At 31.3% G+C, this 21,569-nt stretch overlaps 1 protein-coding gene across 4 annotated transcripts in view; it reads right to left on the bottom strand.

Annotated features, from left to right (window-relative positions):
• Positions 1-21,569, bottom strand: part of LOC114328607 (neuronal acetylcholine receptor subunit alpha-7) — a 1,048,703-nt gene that overhangs the window by 357,739 nt on the left and 669,395 nt on the right. For all 4 annotated transcript variants that reach the window (XM_050663684.1, XM_050663682.1, XM_050663683.1 and 1 more), the window contains exon 4: positions 18,304-18,413. In XM_050663684.1, the coding sequence (XP_050519641.1) occupies positions 18,304-18,413 (110 nt within the window). The remainder of the gene's footprint in view (positions 1-18,303; positions 18,414-21,569) is intronic.

A 21,569-nucleotide genomic window follows, 5' to 3' on the forward strand; every position in this document is an offset into this window, starting at 1 on the left:
TAAAGGATAGTTGAAAATATTTAGGCTTGGATAGAAGATCTCAACTTACAATAACTATTGCTTGCTTGTTTTCCAGCAGTTGCGTTCACAAAACAATAAAATCGTGTTTATACAAGTCCCTGCGATCCGTGTCATTTTCGTGCATCGCCAGTGCCGACAGCAAAATATCGGCTGGGATTAATTTCAGACCGGGCCCGGACAGGCCCCGTCCGGGAAACGCCGATGTATAAATATACTCATAAGAGTACATATTGTTTGTTTTTTGGACCGGGCCCTGTCTTAACACGGAACGGACACGGCCCTGATATGTATAAATGGGCCTTTATTTATTGCTTTAAAACCGGTTGAGAGATGCAAATGGCATTTGGTGGGTTTTAAGACGTGGTTATTGCGCATTTTTTGACATAAAATTAAGAATATTATGATCACCTTTGGCTCACATACGGGTCATTTAAAACCCACTAAATATCATTTGCTTATCTCAACTGGTTTTAGAGCAATAAATAAATCGTCAGTTTGTAAGAAAAATTTCAACACCCTCTGTCGTTATTTTTTCATGCAGAATTACCCCTTAAAGTTTGCCATACTTATTTAAAAACACCCTGTGCCTGTATTGATGAAAAACTTACGTGCTTAGTTGTTAAAGTACCTAACTTTTTATGGACCAACATAAGCGAATGAGTCAAAAAACGGAATGTTGAGAAAACATGAGGCTACGGTTGGGTTTTAATTTCAGTATTTTATAAATGCTAGAATATTCCCCAGGGTGATGCAAACTTTGAGAAAAAAACACAATTTGATTGGTACTCCCAGTATTCAATGGTTTTATTTAGCATTCAAAATTTACCTGTTTAGCAACAATATTAGGACAGCGATATTGTTAAAGAATAAAGAATAAGGCTATAACATATTAAAAAAATCACTTAAATCGGACAACAGTGTTAGGAAATTCGAGACATCAAAAATTACCAATTTTTAAGGTAGGGGGTTATTTTTGCCGGTGAGCTACAAGCTTAGTGGTAAATTCGAGCGACAGTTTGTCCTTGTATTAATTTCTACTGTCCTTGTTGTCAGGTGCTTTAAAGGAACTAATCTTGTCCAAAGTTATTCCCAAATATTTTGAGTATTTGTTCTGGTTTACTATGTTGTTTTTAAACTGAACTTTTAGTTCGTTAGAGAGTATTTTATTTTTCAGATGGAAACAATACACCGTTGTCTTCGTGAGGCTGGGTTGCAACATACATCAACGAAAGTATTCTTTCAAGATATTCAAATCATCAGATAATGTGGCTATTACTCAGCTGTCATGAGAATGACACATACCTTCATTTTCTTGACACTATTACAGGATATCAAAAATATTATAAGGTTAGAGAGTAGGGAGTAAAGTTAGTTCGCCTTTTGGTGGTGCATCCAGAATTGCGGACCTGAATGTGAACTAAATGATCTAGCAACTAATAGCAACCAGACAATTATCAAATAATGTAACTAAAGGTGAAGAGTAACTAGGAATTAAATTTGTATCTAATACTGTATGGAAAATAACAACATATGCGAAAGAACCTTATTTAATCTCAATATTTAAACAACGATTTAACGAAGATACATCGAACCGAAATGGATAATACCTCGTTGAGTTCTGTACCCAAAATTTGTTGAGAATAAACAACACGTTTTTCCGCACAAACCCCAACACAAATACACGTGGCAAAACACGCAAAGCCAACAATCAACAATAGACTATATAATTACAAATAGAGAAATAATACCTAAACAAACACTAGACGTAAGAGCATTAATATCGCCCAATATCGGATCAGACCATAAAATGGTGTTTGAAAAATTTTTGCTCAAAATACCACAAAACAAGAAAAAGCCACCCAAGTACTTCGAAAAACTAAACATTCTTTGTCTCTAGAGAACCAAAACACAAAATGGCTGTATAAAAGAAGTTTAGAACAAAGATTTTAGATAAACCCAGTAACAACAGGTGAAGGAGTAAATGAGACATGGGCAAAAATAGAATATAATATAATACAAGCCGCAAAGGAAAGCATAGGGGTCAGAAAAATTATCCTGAATGCAACAAAAATATCAAAGCCCTGGTTCAGTACTGAAATAAGAGATCTAGCGTATGATAAGAGGAAAGCATACCTACAATACTGCACTAACAAAACACCAAACAATTACCAACAATACAGAGACACAAGAAATGACATTAATTCTAAGAGAAGAAATATAAAAAGGGAATATTGGACACGCTTTACCAAAGAAATGGAACATGATTTGTATGGGGCGCAAAGAAAAGTTTGGAAAATACTAAAAAATAGGAAAAAACCCATTAACGAATATAGAAGTTTAAATAAAATAGAAACAGAACAATGGACCGCCTTTATAGAAGAATTATATAAGGAAGATACTAGTACCTGAAGGAGAGGAAGAAACAGGAAATGAAGACGAATCCAACATAGACCCAGAACTAGAAATCACAAAAGAAGAAATAAGGAATAACATACGTAAACTAAAAAACAGAAAAGCACCAGGACCCGATGGGATACCAAATGAACTCCTGAAATACGGAGGAGAAACCTTAATCGAAAACATAGAGATCCTCTTTCAAGAAATAATATGTAGCCAGCATGTACCAGACCAGTGGAGGACGAGTATAACAATACCTATACATAAGAGAGGAAACAGCAAAGACCCTAGCAACTACCGTACCATCACCTTGCTAAGCACAACTCTTAAACTCTTAAAAAAAATACTTGACAATAAAATAAATGAAGAATACACAATTAGTGAGGAACAACAAGGTTTTCGGAAGAATAGGTCCACAATAGACGCCATATTCATAGCCAGACAAATTGCTGAGAAAGCACTGGAATATAATAAACATGCATTTATAGATCTGACTAAGGCCTTCGAGTGTGTACGATTGGAAGATGCGCTAAGATTGCTAAAGGAGAAAAATGAGCCCAACAAGATGATAAGGATAATTAAAGACATTAATACGAAGAACAAAACCAGAATAAAAGTCGAGAATGAACTAACATCGGAAGTAGAAATCAACTCGGGAATCAGACAAGCGGATAGCTTGAGCCCATTGCTTTTTAATTTAGTCATGGACAAAATCATAGAAAACATTAAAGGTACTGTAAAAGGATATAAGATGGCGGAAAAACAAATAAAAATCCTCTGTTATGCTGACGACGTAATCTTAATCTCCGATAACGAGGATAACCTACAGCGAATGGCACAAACTTTCAATACATTAGCGAAGAACTACGACATGAAAATATCAACAGCCAAGACAAAATCCCCGGTAGTGTCAAGGGAACCCATAAGATGCAAATTAGTAACTAGCAACGAACTAATTGAACAAGTCTCGAGATTCCAATATCTGGGAATCGAAATATGTAGTTATGGAGATCTTAAAGAGAGCGTCCGAAAGCAAGCAAATAAAGCCAATTACGTGTCAGGATGTCTGAGGGATGTTATCTGGAGGAACAAAGATATGAGGCTGGAAGGGAAAGTACGCATATACAAATCATGTGTAAGACCGATCATGACGTATGCGATAGAAACAAGATGTGACACAGCAGAAACCAAGAGGATACTGTGAACATCAGAAATTAGAACGCTGTGGTCAATAACTGGGAAAACACTGAGAGACAGAATACCGAATGACAGAATAAGAGATCTCTGTAACATAAAAGATATACATAGTACGGTGGGGAAGACAGAGACGACGAGAGTGGAATCAGCATGTGACGAGAATGGACAGCGAGAGAATAGCCCGTATAGCCAGGGATTCGAAGCCAACAGGCAAGAGACCAATAGGAAGGCCCTTTAAAAGGTGGCGAGATAGCTGGCAGTCAACATCACAGCTACGAATACAAGCTCAAAATCGGTAAGGAACAGGCCAAGAGGCCTATTATAAGAAGAAGAAGAAGAATCTCAATAGACGGAAAATGAAGAAAACATGCAGCTAAATGAAGATATTGCATGGAAAGATAAAATCTGTAGGAAAATAAACATCCATCGGACAATAAAAATATAGGAAGACAAAACAATCATTTCTTATCAATCTTAATTTTAATTAACCAAAGATGATAGTTCTTAAAGAAATTAAAACCAATCAACAAGTAAATATAGTCAATTAGCACAGTTCGGGAATTGTAACGGTCCACCCGTTATAATATCATTTTTAGCTCTTTAATTATTTTTATAATTATTTTCTCTTGACCTCCCAATTAATTTCTGTAACTTTCTCGTGAAGGACCACTTACGTGACGTCACACGTCGGCGTCTACTGAACATATTGTCGAATCGTTCGTTGACATTTAATTCATGTTCTGTGGTCGTTTGAGGTTCTCCTCTTTGAAGCAGAGAGGAATGACTCGACACTTGGCTAGTGGCTGTGAGGTTTATAGTTGGTACCATAAAATGGCGGATGATTCACATCTAAATTATTTTATTTAACATCCAGTTTTTAAAGTAAAGTTAAAGGTTACAAAGTTACCACAAATGGTTTTCTGCAGTAGGGAGACAGTGGGTAAAACAACTCCTCTTGGAATCGGAATAAAAATCACCGGTAAAAAAAATTTTTTTTTTATAATAATTTTGTTAGTCATTTTTTTATGGAATATTAGTTTCATTGTTAAATTTCCTTAGTGAACCCATTAAGTGAAGTATGTAGATTATTTCGATTTTATTTAATTTTCATTCAAGGGAAATTATAAGTATATTAATATGTCTTTGGTTTTACATAACCAAACATTTCTGAAGTCCTCAAGTAATATTGAACATAATTATCATTACTTCGCTGTAGGTTTTAAACTGATTGGGCATCCAATATTTTTATAAATTGTCAAATAACTATCTTTTGCCTGGTTTCATACCATTTCATTAAGGTATATAATATGTGTGTAGATGGCTATTATTATATTAATATCATATTCTCTCAGATAAATCATATTCTATGTTCCAATTTCAAATTCAATGTCATTATTTGTTCATATCTTCACACACAAAATAGTTCAAGGTTACCTGAGATTAGTTTTTGTTCCATTTGATGGTCGTTTTTTCTGTATTATTTTTTCTTCTAAAAAGTTTCCTTATTTATTTCTTCTCTTTACTTTGTGCTCATGTTTATGGGAAATAAAACTGGGAATGTTTTTTTAGCCATTTTGGAGAAACCACAATGTGAAGTCGTAACCCCTTTGACCACCTAGGGAAACCATTACAGCCAGTCAAGTCACTCTGGGAGTATGTCATTTGGGAAGCACTTGGGGCGTTCCTGCTCCTGATTTTCGTTCTACACCTGGACATATAGGAGGTACCGTTTCGTACCACCCAGGTGCTCATTTTGGGTTGCAGTAGCGGACTTTTTAGGAGTCATTTGGATTTGTTTGGGAACATTTAAGGTTGTGTGGATTTGAGTAACTATAGTGTTTATTTTTCAGACATTTGGTTAATGCACTATGTTTGTTAATATTTTTTTTTCCAATTTAGCTTACCCTTGGTTTTTATTATAATATATTTGAATATTAGTGTATTTGGTTCCCAAACAATTGTATCTATGGTAAGTAACTTGTGTGCACAAGGTAATCAGGCCTAGAAAATTAGGGTTTTATACTTTATTATTGGTTTGATATTTATTTTGTAATATTACTTGCTTGTTTCCCAAATATTTATTTTTGTACTCAGTATTTGAAAAGCTTTTAAATGAGGTGTCACATGATATACTTTCCCATTTAAAAAAATCAAAGTTATGCCTGTCACCTGAAGAGAGATCGCGTAAAGTTCGAAACATTGGTCGAAAATCGACCTGTCCGAGCGTTTTTCTTATGTGCTAAAAATAAATAAGTTAATAAGGGGAGGTAACACTTATTCCAGCGTACTGTATAAATAAATTGTTATATAATTCGGAATACTAAAAGACTTTTTTAAATAGAATTTACAAGTTTTAATAATATTTAATTAATTTTAAGCCGCTTTAGTATAATGATACAAATTTCGGCAGGGCGTGTATTTGCGTAACAAACATGGCGCGTGTCATGACGTGTTAATTTACGCAGTTTTATTTTGTTAAAATACTTCCCGTGAATTCATGTTTGTATACAAAATTAATATTAGACCAGTAAGGATCTGCGAAAAAACGTATATTTTTGGATGTGAGAGGTGGCATTCGGATTTTTGCAGATAAAGTTAGGTGACACCTTCAGTAATAATAATTGACTTATGTTCCTTCTCAAATATGCCCGGAAAATTAATAAAAAAATTAAAATATTTAAAAATTTCGAAAAACATCGATTTTTTCTCTTTCTTTGCTTATAACTTTAAAACGATTCGTTTTGGAACAAAGTCGTAGAGAAATAAAATAAAGATAATTGAATTTTGAATGATATACGACTGGAGAAAATGTCTTAAGATATTACCTTTTCTGCAATATAGCAATAAATACAAAATAAGGGGGCAAAATAAGTCTGTTGTTATTCAATATTTTTTAACCACTTTGGTGGCACCTAGAACCTTAGTAATTCGCTTAGGAAATTCTTTGTAACATACTTAAATCGTGTACCAAATTTCATTAAAATCGACCAAATAAATTTGCAATCTAAATGTTTCTAAAAAAGTTCAAATTTTTTAAAATCTTTCTGAACGAAAAGTAAACCATTTAGAAGTTGGCTAATTTTTTTACATTATAAAGAGGTACTCTACCTATCTAATACACTTTACATAATCAAAATCGGATTATTTAAGGGGCCAGTAATGTTTTAAATTTATAAACAATTTTTTGGCTTATAAACAAATAGCCTTGTTTAATAATAAAAAATTAATTTTTAGCAATGCAAATAATTAAAACCGGTATAATTTGACTTAAACTTTCAAATGCTGTCATCAGAATTGCTATTTTATTTTTTAATCAAACTTTATTCGCGTTCAAAAATTGCAATTTCTCGATTTTTTGAAAGTTCCACCATGTTTATCTCGAAAACTATGCATCCTACGAAAAAACTTGTAAGAACATTTTTTGCTTAAAATTACCCAAGAAATACAAAAAAAAATGTTTTATTTTGCGAAAAACCGATTTCATGTAATTCCTCAAGTCCTTTGTTTATAACAATCTTATCGATATCCAGATCAACTGTTACCCAAAAAATTCTTGTTCTATGGGTCAAAATACATAAAAAAACTTGGGTAAGTCCATCTAAATAAAGGAGCCCGTAGCACCCCCTCCTGGTCACAGCACTAATTTGTTTATAAGCCAAAAAATTGTTTATAACTTTAAAACATTGCTGAGGCTGCTTAAATAATCTGATTTCAATTCTGTAAAGTGCATTAGATAGGTGGAGTACTTCTTTATATGCAAAAAAAATTGACAAATCTTTGTATGTTCTAGTTTTTGTTGTGCAAGATTTTAAAAAATTTTAATTAAAAAAAAAGTTTAGATTGCAAAATTATTATGCAAAATCTAGTAAATCAATTTTAATGAAATTTAGTGTACGGTTTTATCACATTACAAAAAGCGAATTAGGAAGGTTCCAAGTGTAACCTAAGTGATGGAAAATCATTCAATAAGGACAGGCTTGTTTTGCCCCCTTATTTTATATTTATTGCTATTTTGAAGCAATGGTGATAAATTAAGACATTTTTAACCAATCGCATCTGATAGAAAATTTAATTATCTTTGTTTTATTTTTATAGGACTTTGTTCTAAAATGAATAGTTTTTAACTTAGTTTAAAAGCAAAAAAAGTAGAAAAAAAAACGAAATTTTTTGAAATTTTTAAATATTTTATTTTTTTTTATTAATGTTCCGAGCATATTTGCGAAGGAGCATAAATCAATTATTATTAACGAAGTTATCACCTAACTTTATCCTCAAAAATCTGAATGCCACCTCTCACATCCACCTAAAAACAGATCCTTACTAGTCTATATTGGCTATGAGCACGAGTGCTTTGATATAGGTATAATAATTTGTAACCACTTCTAAACGGTCCAAACTAACTTCGGAAAAAAAAATAATAAAATTATTTCCACAGTTCCAACTGTCTACATTTACTAGTAGACAGTTGGAACTGGGATTACGAACAGATTATAATAAATAATATTGGCGCTAGATCTAAATAATCACTAAACAATCAACAAACGGGAAAAATGTATACTTAGTAATGTTATTTTTGTCAAAATTCTAATTGATTTGTTAAAAAATTATTTTGTGAAATTCTATCCCAATATTTATAATCTACTTATCGTTATATACGCCCACTCTTTGTAAACTTTCTGCAGCTTTCATGCAGATGAGATATTTCCCAAGGTCGAATTAGATTTTATTGAGTAAACTGTATTAAATTGTCAGTTTTACGCGCATCGCTTCGTGTTTGTATCTTTATACACGGTTCTTTTAGTGGAAAATGAATACTAATCTCTACCTATTTTGTTAGATATAATCGAAGTTTTGTCGGAAGAAGATTACAGCCCAATTTGTATCGAATTATGTTGCTTATGAATGCTACTCTAAAGAAGCCTCATGATTTCTGTTAAAAAAAGGGGTTTACTCATTATATGGGCCAAATACTATTGTAATGATGAGCATAATATATAGGGTGTTTGATTGGGAAAGTAACATACGTTAATTGTAAAAAGGGGACACTTAGGCGGTCTCAAAAATACCATAATGGGTTTTACTTCATGGATAACAAAGTTACTGGGCGTGTTTTATCTATTTTGCCATTTTCTTATTTAGTTCATAACTTTTTAACCACACTATATATTTAATTTATATTTGGCACGCGAATATTCTTTAAGGTTGAAAATATACGGGTAAAGAGAGAGGCCCTTTAAAATGATACAGTCATAAAAAAATTAACAAAAATTGTTTTAAATAACATGGATGTTATAAATAATACATGATTATGCACCGGGTACCATTTGACCCTCACATGAGTTGGACACATCCTGAGGTTCAGCTACCTTACATCTTGAACGGCCGATGGCAACCTTGCATGGTTAAGAAACTCATTAATCACCAGGAATGGATGGTATAACAAGGTGATTCATTAAGAATATCCAATCTCTGAATTGTAGATTCTGTACCTCAAAATATTAAGATTTAAATAACTTAAATAAAATGTATGTAAAATGTTTACTACTCTTGATTCGTAACGATAAATTATTAGTTTTCAGATACTTGAAGTTGAAAGTTAAGCGGCACAATTCTACATTAATCAAAATAACTGTGTCGTTACATGTTTAACTTCAAATATCTCGAAAACTAATGACTTTATCCTTACGAGTGAAGAGTATATTATTTATAGAGAGAGTATCGGTGAATTGAAAAATTGCGCTAAAATATCAATTACGCCAGTGGCGCAGAATTTGGTAAGGTTTCATAATTCACTGTTCCCTGTCGTACACCTCCGACATTAGCCAGAAACGTTTATTAAACATAATTTAGTAGAATGTACAATACTTATACTTTTTGCCAAGCGTGACAAGGATATGTCAAATAGTGTTAAAGTACTAGATATAAATAATACTTAAATCATTAAATAAAACACCCTAAAGCGTAAGGAGCCACATTTTATTTAAGTGATTTAGGTACAATCTTAATATTTTAAGGTCTAGAATCTACAACTTAGAGATTGGACATTATTATATGAATAACCTTGTATATCCCGTGTTATTACAAAAGAGACCGGAATCTTTATAGTTTAGAATATGTATTGTACACCAAAGTAGTTGCAGCCTTTGGGTACATACCTAAATCATGAAGAGAAATTAGATTAACTTTTTTTCTAAGTCAGGAACACGAGCATGGCAAAAGGTAAAGTCTTTAAGAGCAATAAGTCTAATGTCGTTCCTACAGAAGACATAAGAGAAACTGCTTGACAGGTAATCAGGGATAAAATATTGATAAACACATCAATACAAGAACAACATGCCTATAGAACATTAAATGCAACCGAGACAGCACTCCAGACTCGTAGAAAAAAAAAAAGAGAAAACAATTGAAAATAAAAAGGTGACGCTGGAAACCTTTTTGGATATAGAGTAGGCTTTCGACAATACATCTATAATATCGATAACCAATGCCCTGAGACGTAAATGCGTTGAGGATATTTGTTTGAACTGGATAGAATCTTTGCTCAGGAATAAAGTGGAGAGACAGTATGTAGAATTTATTTTATTGTGTCTAGAATTTCTTTTATTTTCATCAATTCTACTTTTAAATGATATTATCCGAACCCGATTTTTTGTTTTTAACACGTTCGTTACTATATTTCTTGCTGTAAATGAGATAACGTTACATTAACTAAGGAGCTTCTTTTTTAATTAATTGACACAATAATATTATTTGCATATTATATTATTTTCTATTTGCAATGTTACTGAATTAAAAACGATTTTTAATTATTTAAGATACTAGGCTACTTTAGTTTCCCGGAAAAATAAATGAATTAATTATTTCCATTAAAATGTTATTAAATTTTACTATTATTTCGTTAGAAATATTTAAATTTTAATCATTAATACGTATTATTTATATAGATATCTACATAATATTAATTATAAATTAAACCTCCAAATGTGATATAAAATACAAAACGACTTATTTTTTAAGAAATTTGTACACTCTTTAAATAAATGGTTTTAAAATAAATTGTGAATGGAATCGTTTCGTTTATTACAAGAATAATTAATAATAATTATTATAAATTTATAAAAACAATATACATTGATCAATACAATTTAAATATTTCGTACGAAATACTAGTACAATTATTCAAATTTTTGATGAAGAAAACTAACTAATTGATTTTTCCAGAATTTTCCCATTTTTCTGGGAGGTTCTTAATATTTTATTAAACTACCATGATTTAAAAAAAAATAAGCTTCCGTGTCCCATAGAAACCGAAATAATGCAAATTTTTTCAGGGCCCTCCAATTTGAAGTTCCATTGTAAAAAAACTGGAGCTCACACAGGCGGTATTTTACGAGTAACATCCCTTTGAGTGGTCATACCTTTTTACTCTTTCTCGGTATACGGTATTTATAAAATGAGTTACCAAATTTAGATCTGCTGATCCGTTTATAATATGTTCAATTTTCAACTTTCAGCTTCAGTTTTCAGCATCATGTTCATAAAAAATGCATATATAATTAAAAAAAATTGCCATTTTGGTTCCTATTAGTCATAGCTGGTATTTCAGTATTTTTTTTATCATCTTTACAGTGAGCCAACTTACAAGCGCGTGACATAAAAATATCAAACTTTTTATAAATGTTTGTAAGCTGAAAATCAGTCCTTTTTCAAAAGGTATTTTTAGTAACAAATTTTGATGAGATTTTGAAATTTTTTTATAATATCTTAAAATTAAATCCTCAAAGAATCGATTACGATTTGTTAAATATCTCTATATCTAGAGTCACTGTTTGGGCAAGTACAGTTTGTTTAAATAATCGCTGTACGGGATAAACAAATTAAATAATAAACAAACTATTTGGTCTTTATAGCTGAGATTTATCAGTCTTAAATAAATCATTAATTGCCATAATTTTAAGTAGTTGCATTACCTGTTATTATGCAAAAAACAAAATTTAGGTAGATATTACTTCAAAAATACTTCAAAAATAATATATTACTTTTTTTTGAATAACTTCAGTCAACTGTTTATGTATTTTAATTTAGAAACTCGCAAATTAAAAAAATTTTTAAGATCTTTAATTTTTATTGAATCATTTTTCACTTTTATGCTTGTTTAAAAAAAAACAAAATTAGCTGTAAATCGTCAGCTGTATTTTGTTCTTTCCCGGCCTACAGAATATTTAGTAACCTAATTAATAAATATATTTAATTCAAAAATAATAGTGTTAGAAGATCAAAAAATTTGACAGGTTGAAATTTGGTTTACATTTTACAAATTATTTCTTTATTGTCATTTTTCTGAAAGTAATTTGAAAAATTTTAAAAATTTTTGTACTATGTAATTTTTTTCCTCTTAAATAAGCCATAACTTATAATTCGGTTTATATTAGTAAATCCTGTAGTAAAAGTAATGGTATATGATATGAAATTGTAATCTAAATTTAATTAAAATAGAAATTGTATAACATGGTGATATAAACGGTAGAATCAGTACCATAAAACTTAAAGCTAGAGATAAACTGTAGAATATCCCATAGTTTATGGGATGTTTTTATGTCAAACCAATACATGTATTATATCTCAGTCTCTCATCGTCTCAGATTTAGCATAAAAAGCAATATTTGCCGATAAAAACTCGGTTCTTCTTCAATAAGTATAGTAATTTATTCGTTAGATGATTCAATGTAAATTAATCATGCTATAATAATAGGCCAACCTAAGGTGATCTATAGCCAAAATACCTTTTATGTAGGCATATTATCTCCCCTCGGATCTTGTTTGTGAACCGAAAGAATCGATCTCGGAGATACCTACATTGACCTAGATTCACTACCTCTAATACATCTGGGGACAACGTAGCGACAAATAAACAATTGTCACCCATAGACTGGCCCACGGAATAGACAGTAAAACGTTCTTACGAATAGTTTTCATGTTTGATCATAAATACACTTTAATTTTATGTAAATTGCACTTTCAAAACATTGCGCAAGAATTTCACAAGCTTTCGTTTTTTTAAGTCACGTTCAATCTAATCCTTCGTTGTCTCGAACCGACAGAAGGGTGAAATATCTCCACACCTCGATTTTTCTTACTTTTGAATATCATTTGAAGAGGCTCAATTTTATAGCAAATTTTAGTCCAGACAAATACGATATTCACGTTACTTTGACCCATTTGAGGGTCAAATGGAATCTGAGAATCGGATGAATATCGATAACCCAAACCTCTATATTTCCTGAAAGGATTCGGCAGACTTTTTAAATTAGTAACAATTTACCTAAGAAAAATGCACCACTAAAAGAACTTTCGTGTACCAGTAAAAAGTAAACCATTTTGAATGGTTTTTAGGTAATTATTTTATGTATAAATCGCTAAAGTGTTAAAATGACGATTTTTGAATGTTGATTAACCAATTTATTGCTTAGAAAACTATAAGAAATCTACCTAAGAAATCTACCTTAGAATTTTCAGTAACTGTTAATAACTTTGTTATTGTTAATAACTAAAATTTAAAAACCAAAATAATTGGGTATTATCATTATAATACCCAAATTTCCGATTATTAAACTTCTCCAAGGAACTAACGCCCCACATTAAAAATTGGTTATTTTTAATGTCTCCAATTTCCTAAAGCTGTTGTCCGATTTAAGTGATTTTTTTTAAGCCTTATATAGCCTTGTATAGCCTTATTCTTTAACAATATCGCTGTAATAATATTGTTGCTAGACAGGTAAATTGTCATTGTATACCGGGTGTACCAATCAAACCGTGATTTTTTCTCAAAGTTTGCGTAACCGTGTGAGATATTCTAGCACTAGCATTTATAAAATACTGAAACTAAAACAAAACTATAGCCTAATGTTTTTTTAACATTCTGCGGTTTGATTCATTTGCTTATGTTGGATAATAAAAAAGGTTAGGTACTTTTTTAATTTTAAACAATTAAACATGCAAAATTGTCCGGCACCTTCGCCATACTTTCAAAAAAACCGAAATGCTTGAAAGTTTGGCGAAGGTGCTAGGTAAGAAGAGATAGTGTATTTAAATTTTTTTAACATCTACCTTTGTTTTTTTCATCAATACAAGGTGTTTTTAAATAAGTATGTTAAACTTTAAGAGGTAGTTCTGAATGGAAAAATAATGACAGTTTGCTTTATAAACGTATGTTCGCAAATGCTTTTTTCCGAGATAGGGGGTGCTGAAATTTTTCTTACAAACTGTCGATTTATTTATTGCTCTAAAACCGATTAAGATATTGCACACCTAGTTCAATAGTGCCACAAGTGCAAAACACAATATTCTCGAGAAATGAGCAAAACGTTCTGTAGTAAATGCGTTATGCCCTGTAAATAATTTATTTTGAGAGTGACTGCCTTCAAAATTACAATTTAGGTAGTAAAGCATACATTTATTGGCTGGATCTTATTACAATTTATTAAAAATAAAACATTATTGTTTTGATAGTCATGGCGATATTGCATTGTGACGAAAGTCATTTATAAAACAATACTTAGGAGATACGGCGGCAATATATTACAATACAATTAATTGTATTATAATACAATTAAGAATTTTATGTTCACCATTGGCGCACATAAGGATCATATTACCCGTATGTGTGCCAATGGTGAATATAAAATTCCTAATTGTATATAAACAATGCGCAATAACTACCTCTTAAAACCCACGAAATTCCAGTTGCAAATGTTGAAAATTTTCAACAGCCCCTATCTCGGAAACGAAGAATTTGCAGAGATACGTTTATAACGCAAACTATCATTATTTTTTCATGCAGAATTACCCTTTAAAGTTTGCCATAATTATTTAAAAACACACTGTTTTCACAAAAAACAAGGCTAGTTGTTAAAGTATATAACTTTTTTTATTATCCAACATAACAGAATGAATCAAAAAACAGAATGTTAACAAAAAAATGAGGCTATAGTTTTAATTTCAGTATTTTATAAATGCTACAATATTCCACAGGGTCACGAGAATTTTGAGAAAAAATCACAGTTTGGTTGGTACACCCAGTATACAATAACAATTTACCTATCTAGCAACAATATTATTGCACCGATAGTTTTAGAGAATAAGGCTATAACATATTAAAATATTACTTAAATCGGACAACAGGTTTAGGAAATTCGAGGCGTCAAAAATAACTAATTTTTAAGGTGTTCCGTTAATTTCTTGTAAAAATGTGTTTAGGTTATAGGTTTATTTTTTACGGTAGTTATAGGGCTTTTCATTCACAGTAATTTGTTTCGAGCTTCTGTCATATGTCGTATAATCCGTGTATATTAATATTATACACAGATTATACAACATATGACAGAAGCTGGAAACAAATGACAATCGATGAAAAGACCTATTAACATTTATGGAATATTATGAATTGTTAGGTTGTTTACAGTTTTCTAAGCAAAAAATTAATAAATCAACATTAAAAAATCGCCATTTTAAAGCTTTAAACATGCTTTATCCAACAATTACTTCCAAATTTTTTCAAAATGCTTTATTTTTACTGGTAGACGAAAGTTGCATGGTATATTTTTGGTCTAAAAATGTTAATAACTTAAAAAGTCCACCGAACCCATTAAAGGAGACATGAGGTTTTGGGGGTCATACTTTTTTACCTTATTTCTCTGGACTAATTATACGAGGGTATTTCGGAAAGAATCCCTATTCCTCTGACAAAGAGTGAGACGTGTTGGGACGAATCTGGCAACATTGCCTTACACAATAACTCTCCCTCTCTTATCCCACCTGTTTCGTCTTACTGCATTGCTCAGTGTCGGCCTAGTAGCCTTCGAAGTTTGATGTCTCCGTCGCTGTTACATTACTGTTATGTCTTTTACATACAAAACAGATTTCACCAGTTAATCGAAGTTAATGGATAAAAGTGCATACCTGTTTAACATGTTCCCAAATGGTATATAGAGAATTCAGTGAAGACCGAACGGAAATTCACGATAAATCTGAAGACCTTCCGCTCAGGTCTTCACTGAATGCTCTACACCATTTGCGAACATGTACAGGTATGCACTTTTACCCATAAACTTCACTTAACTGACGATGAATCTCAATAGGTGAAATTCATTTTGCATTTAAAAGACATAATGAATTTCACATTGGCGGCAACAGCGACTGGGATCTCCATCTTCGAAGGCTGCTAAACCCACACTTAATAATGCATCAAGGCTAAATTGGTGGGGAAAGAGAGAGGGAGAGTTGATGTATGGCTATAAGGCAGTGTTGCCAGATTTCTCCCAGCACGTCGCACTCTTTCTCAGCGGCGTACATAGAGAACCTTTTTTTACGAATGACGCCCGTAATATGTTTCTATACATTTGGAGACTAACGTAGAAATCTTAGCTCTATTTTTACAATAAAGCTAATAGTGTTAAGAAACTAATACTTATGACATATTCGCCTCTAATAAAAATTGACCTTTGGCAAACTGGGTGGAATGCTGAATAACTTAATATGATTAACTTAGCTAGGATATTTATCTAATCACATAATAACGAAAGTTATTTGAATTTTAGTACAACAGTAAAAGCTGCTGTTCACAAAAAAATAAAAGTACTGTTTTTGTCTAAAATTATCGGCTTTAAGTTGGTTAGTAAAAATTATACCTGCATGTTATATTTTATCAGGTTATACAGGGTATTTCATTGGGAAAGGGCAAATACTTAAATGGTGAATATGTCACTGAGGTGGTTCTAGATATACCACATTTATTGGGTCTAACATATTTTATTACATATTTTATAACAGAGTTACAGGGTGTTTTATCCATTTTGCTAATTTTTTATGAATCCATAACTTTAGAACCACCCTGTATACTTTTATGATATTTGGTATACATATGTCTCATTCAGAAATCAAACGATCCACTTTCTAATCACAAGAAAAATTCAGGTCCGGATTACCAAAAAAATATAAAGTTTATAAAATACACACTGGGTTGGTCTACAGCTACAAAACTGAAAATCAATGCAGTTGTTAACACTTATTTAGTATTTTCAAATTGACTATTGATACAATAACTTCAATAATTTATTATTAAATGTTAATAATAGCTGCCTTTTAATCTCAGAGTTCTTAAAAAGTTAGCATAATTTCAAAATTGACGTAATTACTTTTAACCCGAGAAAACGAGTCGCGCCGTTAGAAAAAATCTCACATTTCATCCTTTTCCTTGATAAATTTATGAAAAATTTGATAAAAATTGATTGAAACATAACTTTACACTCGTAAGTGCCTCGAGGAAGATTGTTGTAACGCGTGGGAATTTTTTTTTAAATTTTTTTGTATTTTATTATTTTTTTTAATATATGGCTTTGGTGAGACCCAATTAGCTTTAAAATTGTTAGAAATAGATATTTTTAACATAACAAGTAAATAAAAATATTACAAAATAGAACTTTGTTTTAAATTCGTATTTAAATTCATATTGTGAGATTTTTTCTGTACCCGCGACTACTTACGTGACAGAAGTGAGGTTAAACTTATCTTGTTTCAAAGTCCCAATTACTTTATATGTATTTTTTTTTGTTAATCCCGACCTGGAGTTTTCTTGTTTAGTAGTGGGTGGTTTCGGTTCTGAATGGGATATATGAGTACAAAAACATAATATACAGGTTGGTTCTAAAATTATGTATTCAGAAAGAAATGAAGAAAATCGATAAACACTCTGTAACTCGGTTATAAAAACCGTTAGAGCCAATAAATGTGGTGTATCCATAACCGCCTCGGTGATCTCTATTCACCATTTAAATAGTTTAGTTCCTCAATGAAACAACCTATAGAGACAGAGTTAGAATTTTAAATAGACAATTGCGTTTTTGCAATTGGATACTGGAAACTTATAGATTTGTTATTTTCCCTTGTCCGACTGCAAAAAAAGCCTTCTTTAGTTTCTTAGAAGCAAGCTTTCGATGAAGAATTATTGTTAAAAAAATTACGCGGATGTTAATAGTAATGCGTTATTTGTCGGAAAATTAACATATTCCTAGTGACTGACATATTTAATGCTCAATTTTTTTGTCCATCATCAATGTCCTCGTCTTCAACTGCAGATTGTCCAACCACAAATAATAATTTGTGTGTTACGACAAATTATTTAATTATTAATTAAGTTACAGCAGACTGGTTTTCTTCACCTTCTTAGGTTGATGGACTATAGACTATAACTACTGTTGGGGGCTGTGAGGCCAACTATACATTAGGTAGGGAAGCGAGTGTAAAAGCTGACTGTACAACAAACTTCATTACTTTACAATATTTTGCTTTACAACGTTGATGTATCCAAGTAAATATGTTCAAACCATTTTCGCCAATTTCTTTCTACCTTTCTTTTCATTCTATATTTGAAGTCATATACTGCGAGTAAAAGACCGCCTTGGAAGAACTAAAACTTAAACAAAGAGCTTCACAAAAGTGCTTTCGAGGTTAAATCCCCAAAGGTAAATACATATTAAACTCATCAATCATATAGTTTTGTGTCAAAAAGTTGATTGTATATTTACCTTTTGCAATATTGAATGTTTCGCAAGAACGTTTTACCACCTTAGCAAATTTTTAGCCTGTAATATTAAGCACAAAAATGCAATAGCAATGCATAACACATGTTACCTGTTATACATAAGCACGTCAGGTTTCCATAGCTTGTTGGGAGTGATCCGCAAGTCCTTAACTCCTCCATAGTCAGATTCGTTCCATCGTAGGTTGTAGTCGTTCCATTCCTGGATCACATAACAATTTAGTAAAGGTAGAAGCGTTTACAGAATTTTACAATTATTGGCTAAAAATTTTATGATAGTTTTTACAGAACTAAGTAGTATGAAAAATATGAGTATGATTTTGAATTTAGTTGAATTTTAGTTCTTTTATTACATTTATTAAATAAAATATTTCGTAATGATATTGAAAAAATTATCAAAACCAGCATGTATTTACTATTTCTATTTTTCGTGATAAACCAAATAATTAAACGGTTTAAATCAATTTTCCTATTTTAAGTAAGTACCATTAACACAGCAAATAAACTGCTGTCGCGTAACATCGCAGAGTAATATCATCGCGAAATAACAATCCGATAGATTCATTATAGTAACGCAGTGGTTTTACGCGATGATGCTACGTTACATTGTTACGCAACAGTCAGTTCAGTGTGTATTTTTATCTTTTTTTAAATCTAACTTTAAAAATTATCGAAAACCGTTTTAGTTTCTGTATATAAAATCTTTAGCCTTTTAAAACATCGTATTTCAAAATATCACATTTATACAGATAAAGCACATAATATATACACGGGAATAAGAAAATATAAATGCGCCCAAAAGCAGCATGCTGAAGATGTTAAGCAATAACTAATTACAGCTAGACACAGAATTAACTTACTTGCAGGCTCCTATCTGCATAATTAATATAAAGTTTGGTTATAATTTTACTGTTAACTTAAATATGTTAACTTAACTAATTATTGGCCATTGAGAATAGCTAGGATAAATTACATAATATATTACTATCCACATATTGTTAACAATTTAATTCTTTAATTACAATAATTATGTATTTGTTAATTTTTCGGATGTGACTACGCTTATGACGATACATCTTCTATTAAAATATTAAATATTGTACTAGAGGAAGTAAAAACTCAATTAAAATATAAAGTGCAAGTAAAAGGTATACGATATATCATTTGTATCATAATTTAAAATAAAATGTAAGGTACTATAACAACCAAGATAGCTCAATATAGATTCGAAAGTTTACAAAATAAACAATGTATATAGTATAAAGAAAACCAAAATACTGAAACGAAATAAATAAATATAGTATCAAAAAACTCATACAGAAGTAAAAATTTCAACTTGTATTCTGGTATAAAATCGTTTATTAAAAAACTATCTAAAAAGTCATCCAAATGGATTGCAAAACGTTTTCGTTCTAATTCAGAACATCTTCAGTGCATTCTGCTGAGTAGTTTGAAACTAGCACTCTATTCAAAGTGGTAACCCCATAATATATGGTTTAAATATGTTATTGTAACAAAACATGGTGACTACAAGTCGATGTTATTAGATATAATAGAACACATGCTCAAAGGGCAACATGGTTTCCTGCTCGAAAATGCTAGGTACTTGCCAGTTCAATGGGCACAGACCAACTCAGCAGACTACAGCAGACTTTCAAACTACTCAGCAGAATGCACTAAATATGTTCTGAATTAGAACGAAAACGTTTTGCAATCCATTTGGATGACTTTTTAGATAGTTTTTTAATAAACGATTTTATACCAGAACACAAGTTGAAGTTTTTACTTCTGTATGAGTTTTTTAAACTATGGTATACAGCCAACTATTGGGTTTTTCACATTGATTTTAAATATAATATCGTACATTCAGAGTAAGGATTATTCCAGCTGAGCATCAACTTAGTGAGGTGCGAGACACGTAAGTATGCAATGAACGCAAGAATGTAATAAACTCCCTTGAAGCAAGCCCTGAGCATCAACTTAGCGAGGCACTACACACCAAGGTACCTATGATATGGACGCAAGAATGGAATGAGTTCCCTTCTGGGAAGCCCAGACTGGCCCGCCAGCCTATCGGCCCAAGAGCTTATGCGCCTTTGTTAGTATCTATCCATAAAAAAATTTTGGACTGAAATTTTTTTCGAACCTTTATTAAAAGATGATGCAGCTACCGTTCCCCTAAAAATCTTTTAACTTGCTCTCGATTTAGTAGTTTGATTGATTCATTAGTGCAAAGATCAATTGAACATGGTGTTATTTTAAAAGATAACGAATTTTTACCCTCGAGTTGCTACAAATTTTATTTTAAAAATTTATTTCACGCGTATATCAGACTTTAAAGATCGCAGGTCGCTCCAAGCGTTGTTTCTGAGAGAACAGTTTATTCTAGACAAAAACTTCTAATAAAAATTTTTGTTGAAAATTATGTCAAATACATTTCTTGTTTGAAACATTTTTGTCAATGGATTTTTGTCATATAAATTCTTGGCAAATCGATGTTTGCTGCCGCCCTACGAGGGCTGTTTCGGGGGAAAACCTGGGGGTAAGAGTGGCATACTTTCTTGTTTTTTTGGGGTCTCAAAGTTGACATTTTTAGCAAAATTCAGCTTTTTTGTATCACTTTTAGAGGTTAAGTGGCATTTTCGAATCAGGCGACTGGACCATAAGTAGCAAAAAAAAAGAATATGTGTGTACTTTGTACGCACGTAAGAAGTTATACTTCTATTATATGATTTCAACGAAATAAATATACTTTCAACAGGTTATTTGTATTTTATTTAAAGATTAAACTAATTTTTACTTACTACTTTCCAAAAATTTTTATTAAATAATACCAAAAATAAAAAAAAATAGGAAACACACGGATTCGAACCGGGGACCTCTCGATCTCCTATCACACGCTCTACCACTGAGATATATTCCCTTTGCTTTGACAGGTTACAAGATTTCTCATACATACTGACAAATTTAATAGACCAGATAGAATAAACCAATAGAAGTGAAGTATACAAAAATATTTTAAATATACTTACTATTATTATAAAATATCTTATTCCCGAGGAAGACAAATCCAAAGGAACAAATGTTATAATAAATATATTTACTAAAAACACTAATAATATATTCTTTTCAGGCACAGCTTATTTACGCTACATAAAGATGTAGCGATTATTACCATAGATACTGTCGGTTTGCGCATGCGCCAGGGAATGTAAAAATTCATCCTCGTGCCTAAAGAAGTATAACTTCATAAAATAATTTATTTAAATTTCTAAAACGTGCTTGTACGTATTTTGAAAACAATATTCGAGTTGAAAAGTGGAATATTTATTAAACTATTTACAGTCTTATAATTGTG

This window comes from Diabrotica virgifera, chromosome 10, assembly GCF_917563875.1.
Source record: "Diabrotica virgifera virgifera chromosome 10, PGI_DIABVI_V3a".
Lineage (NCBI taxonomy): Eukaryota > Metazoa > Arthropoda > Insecta > Coleoptera > Chrysomelidae > Diabrotica > Diabrotica virgifera.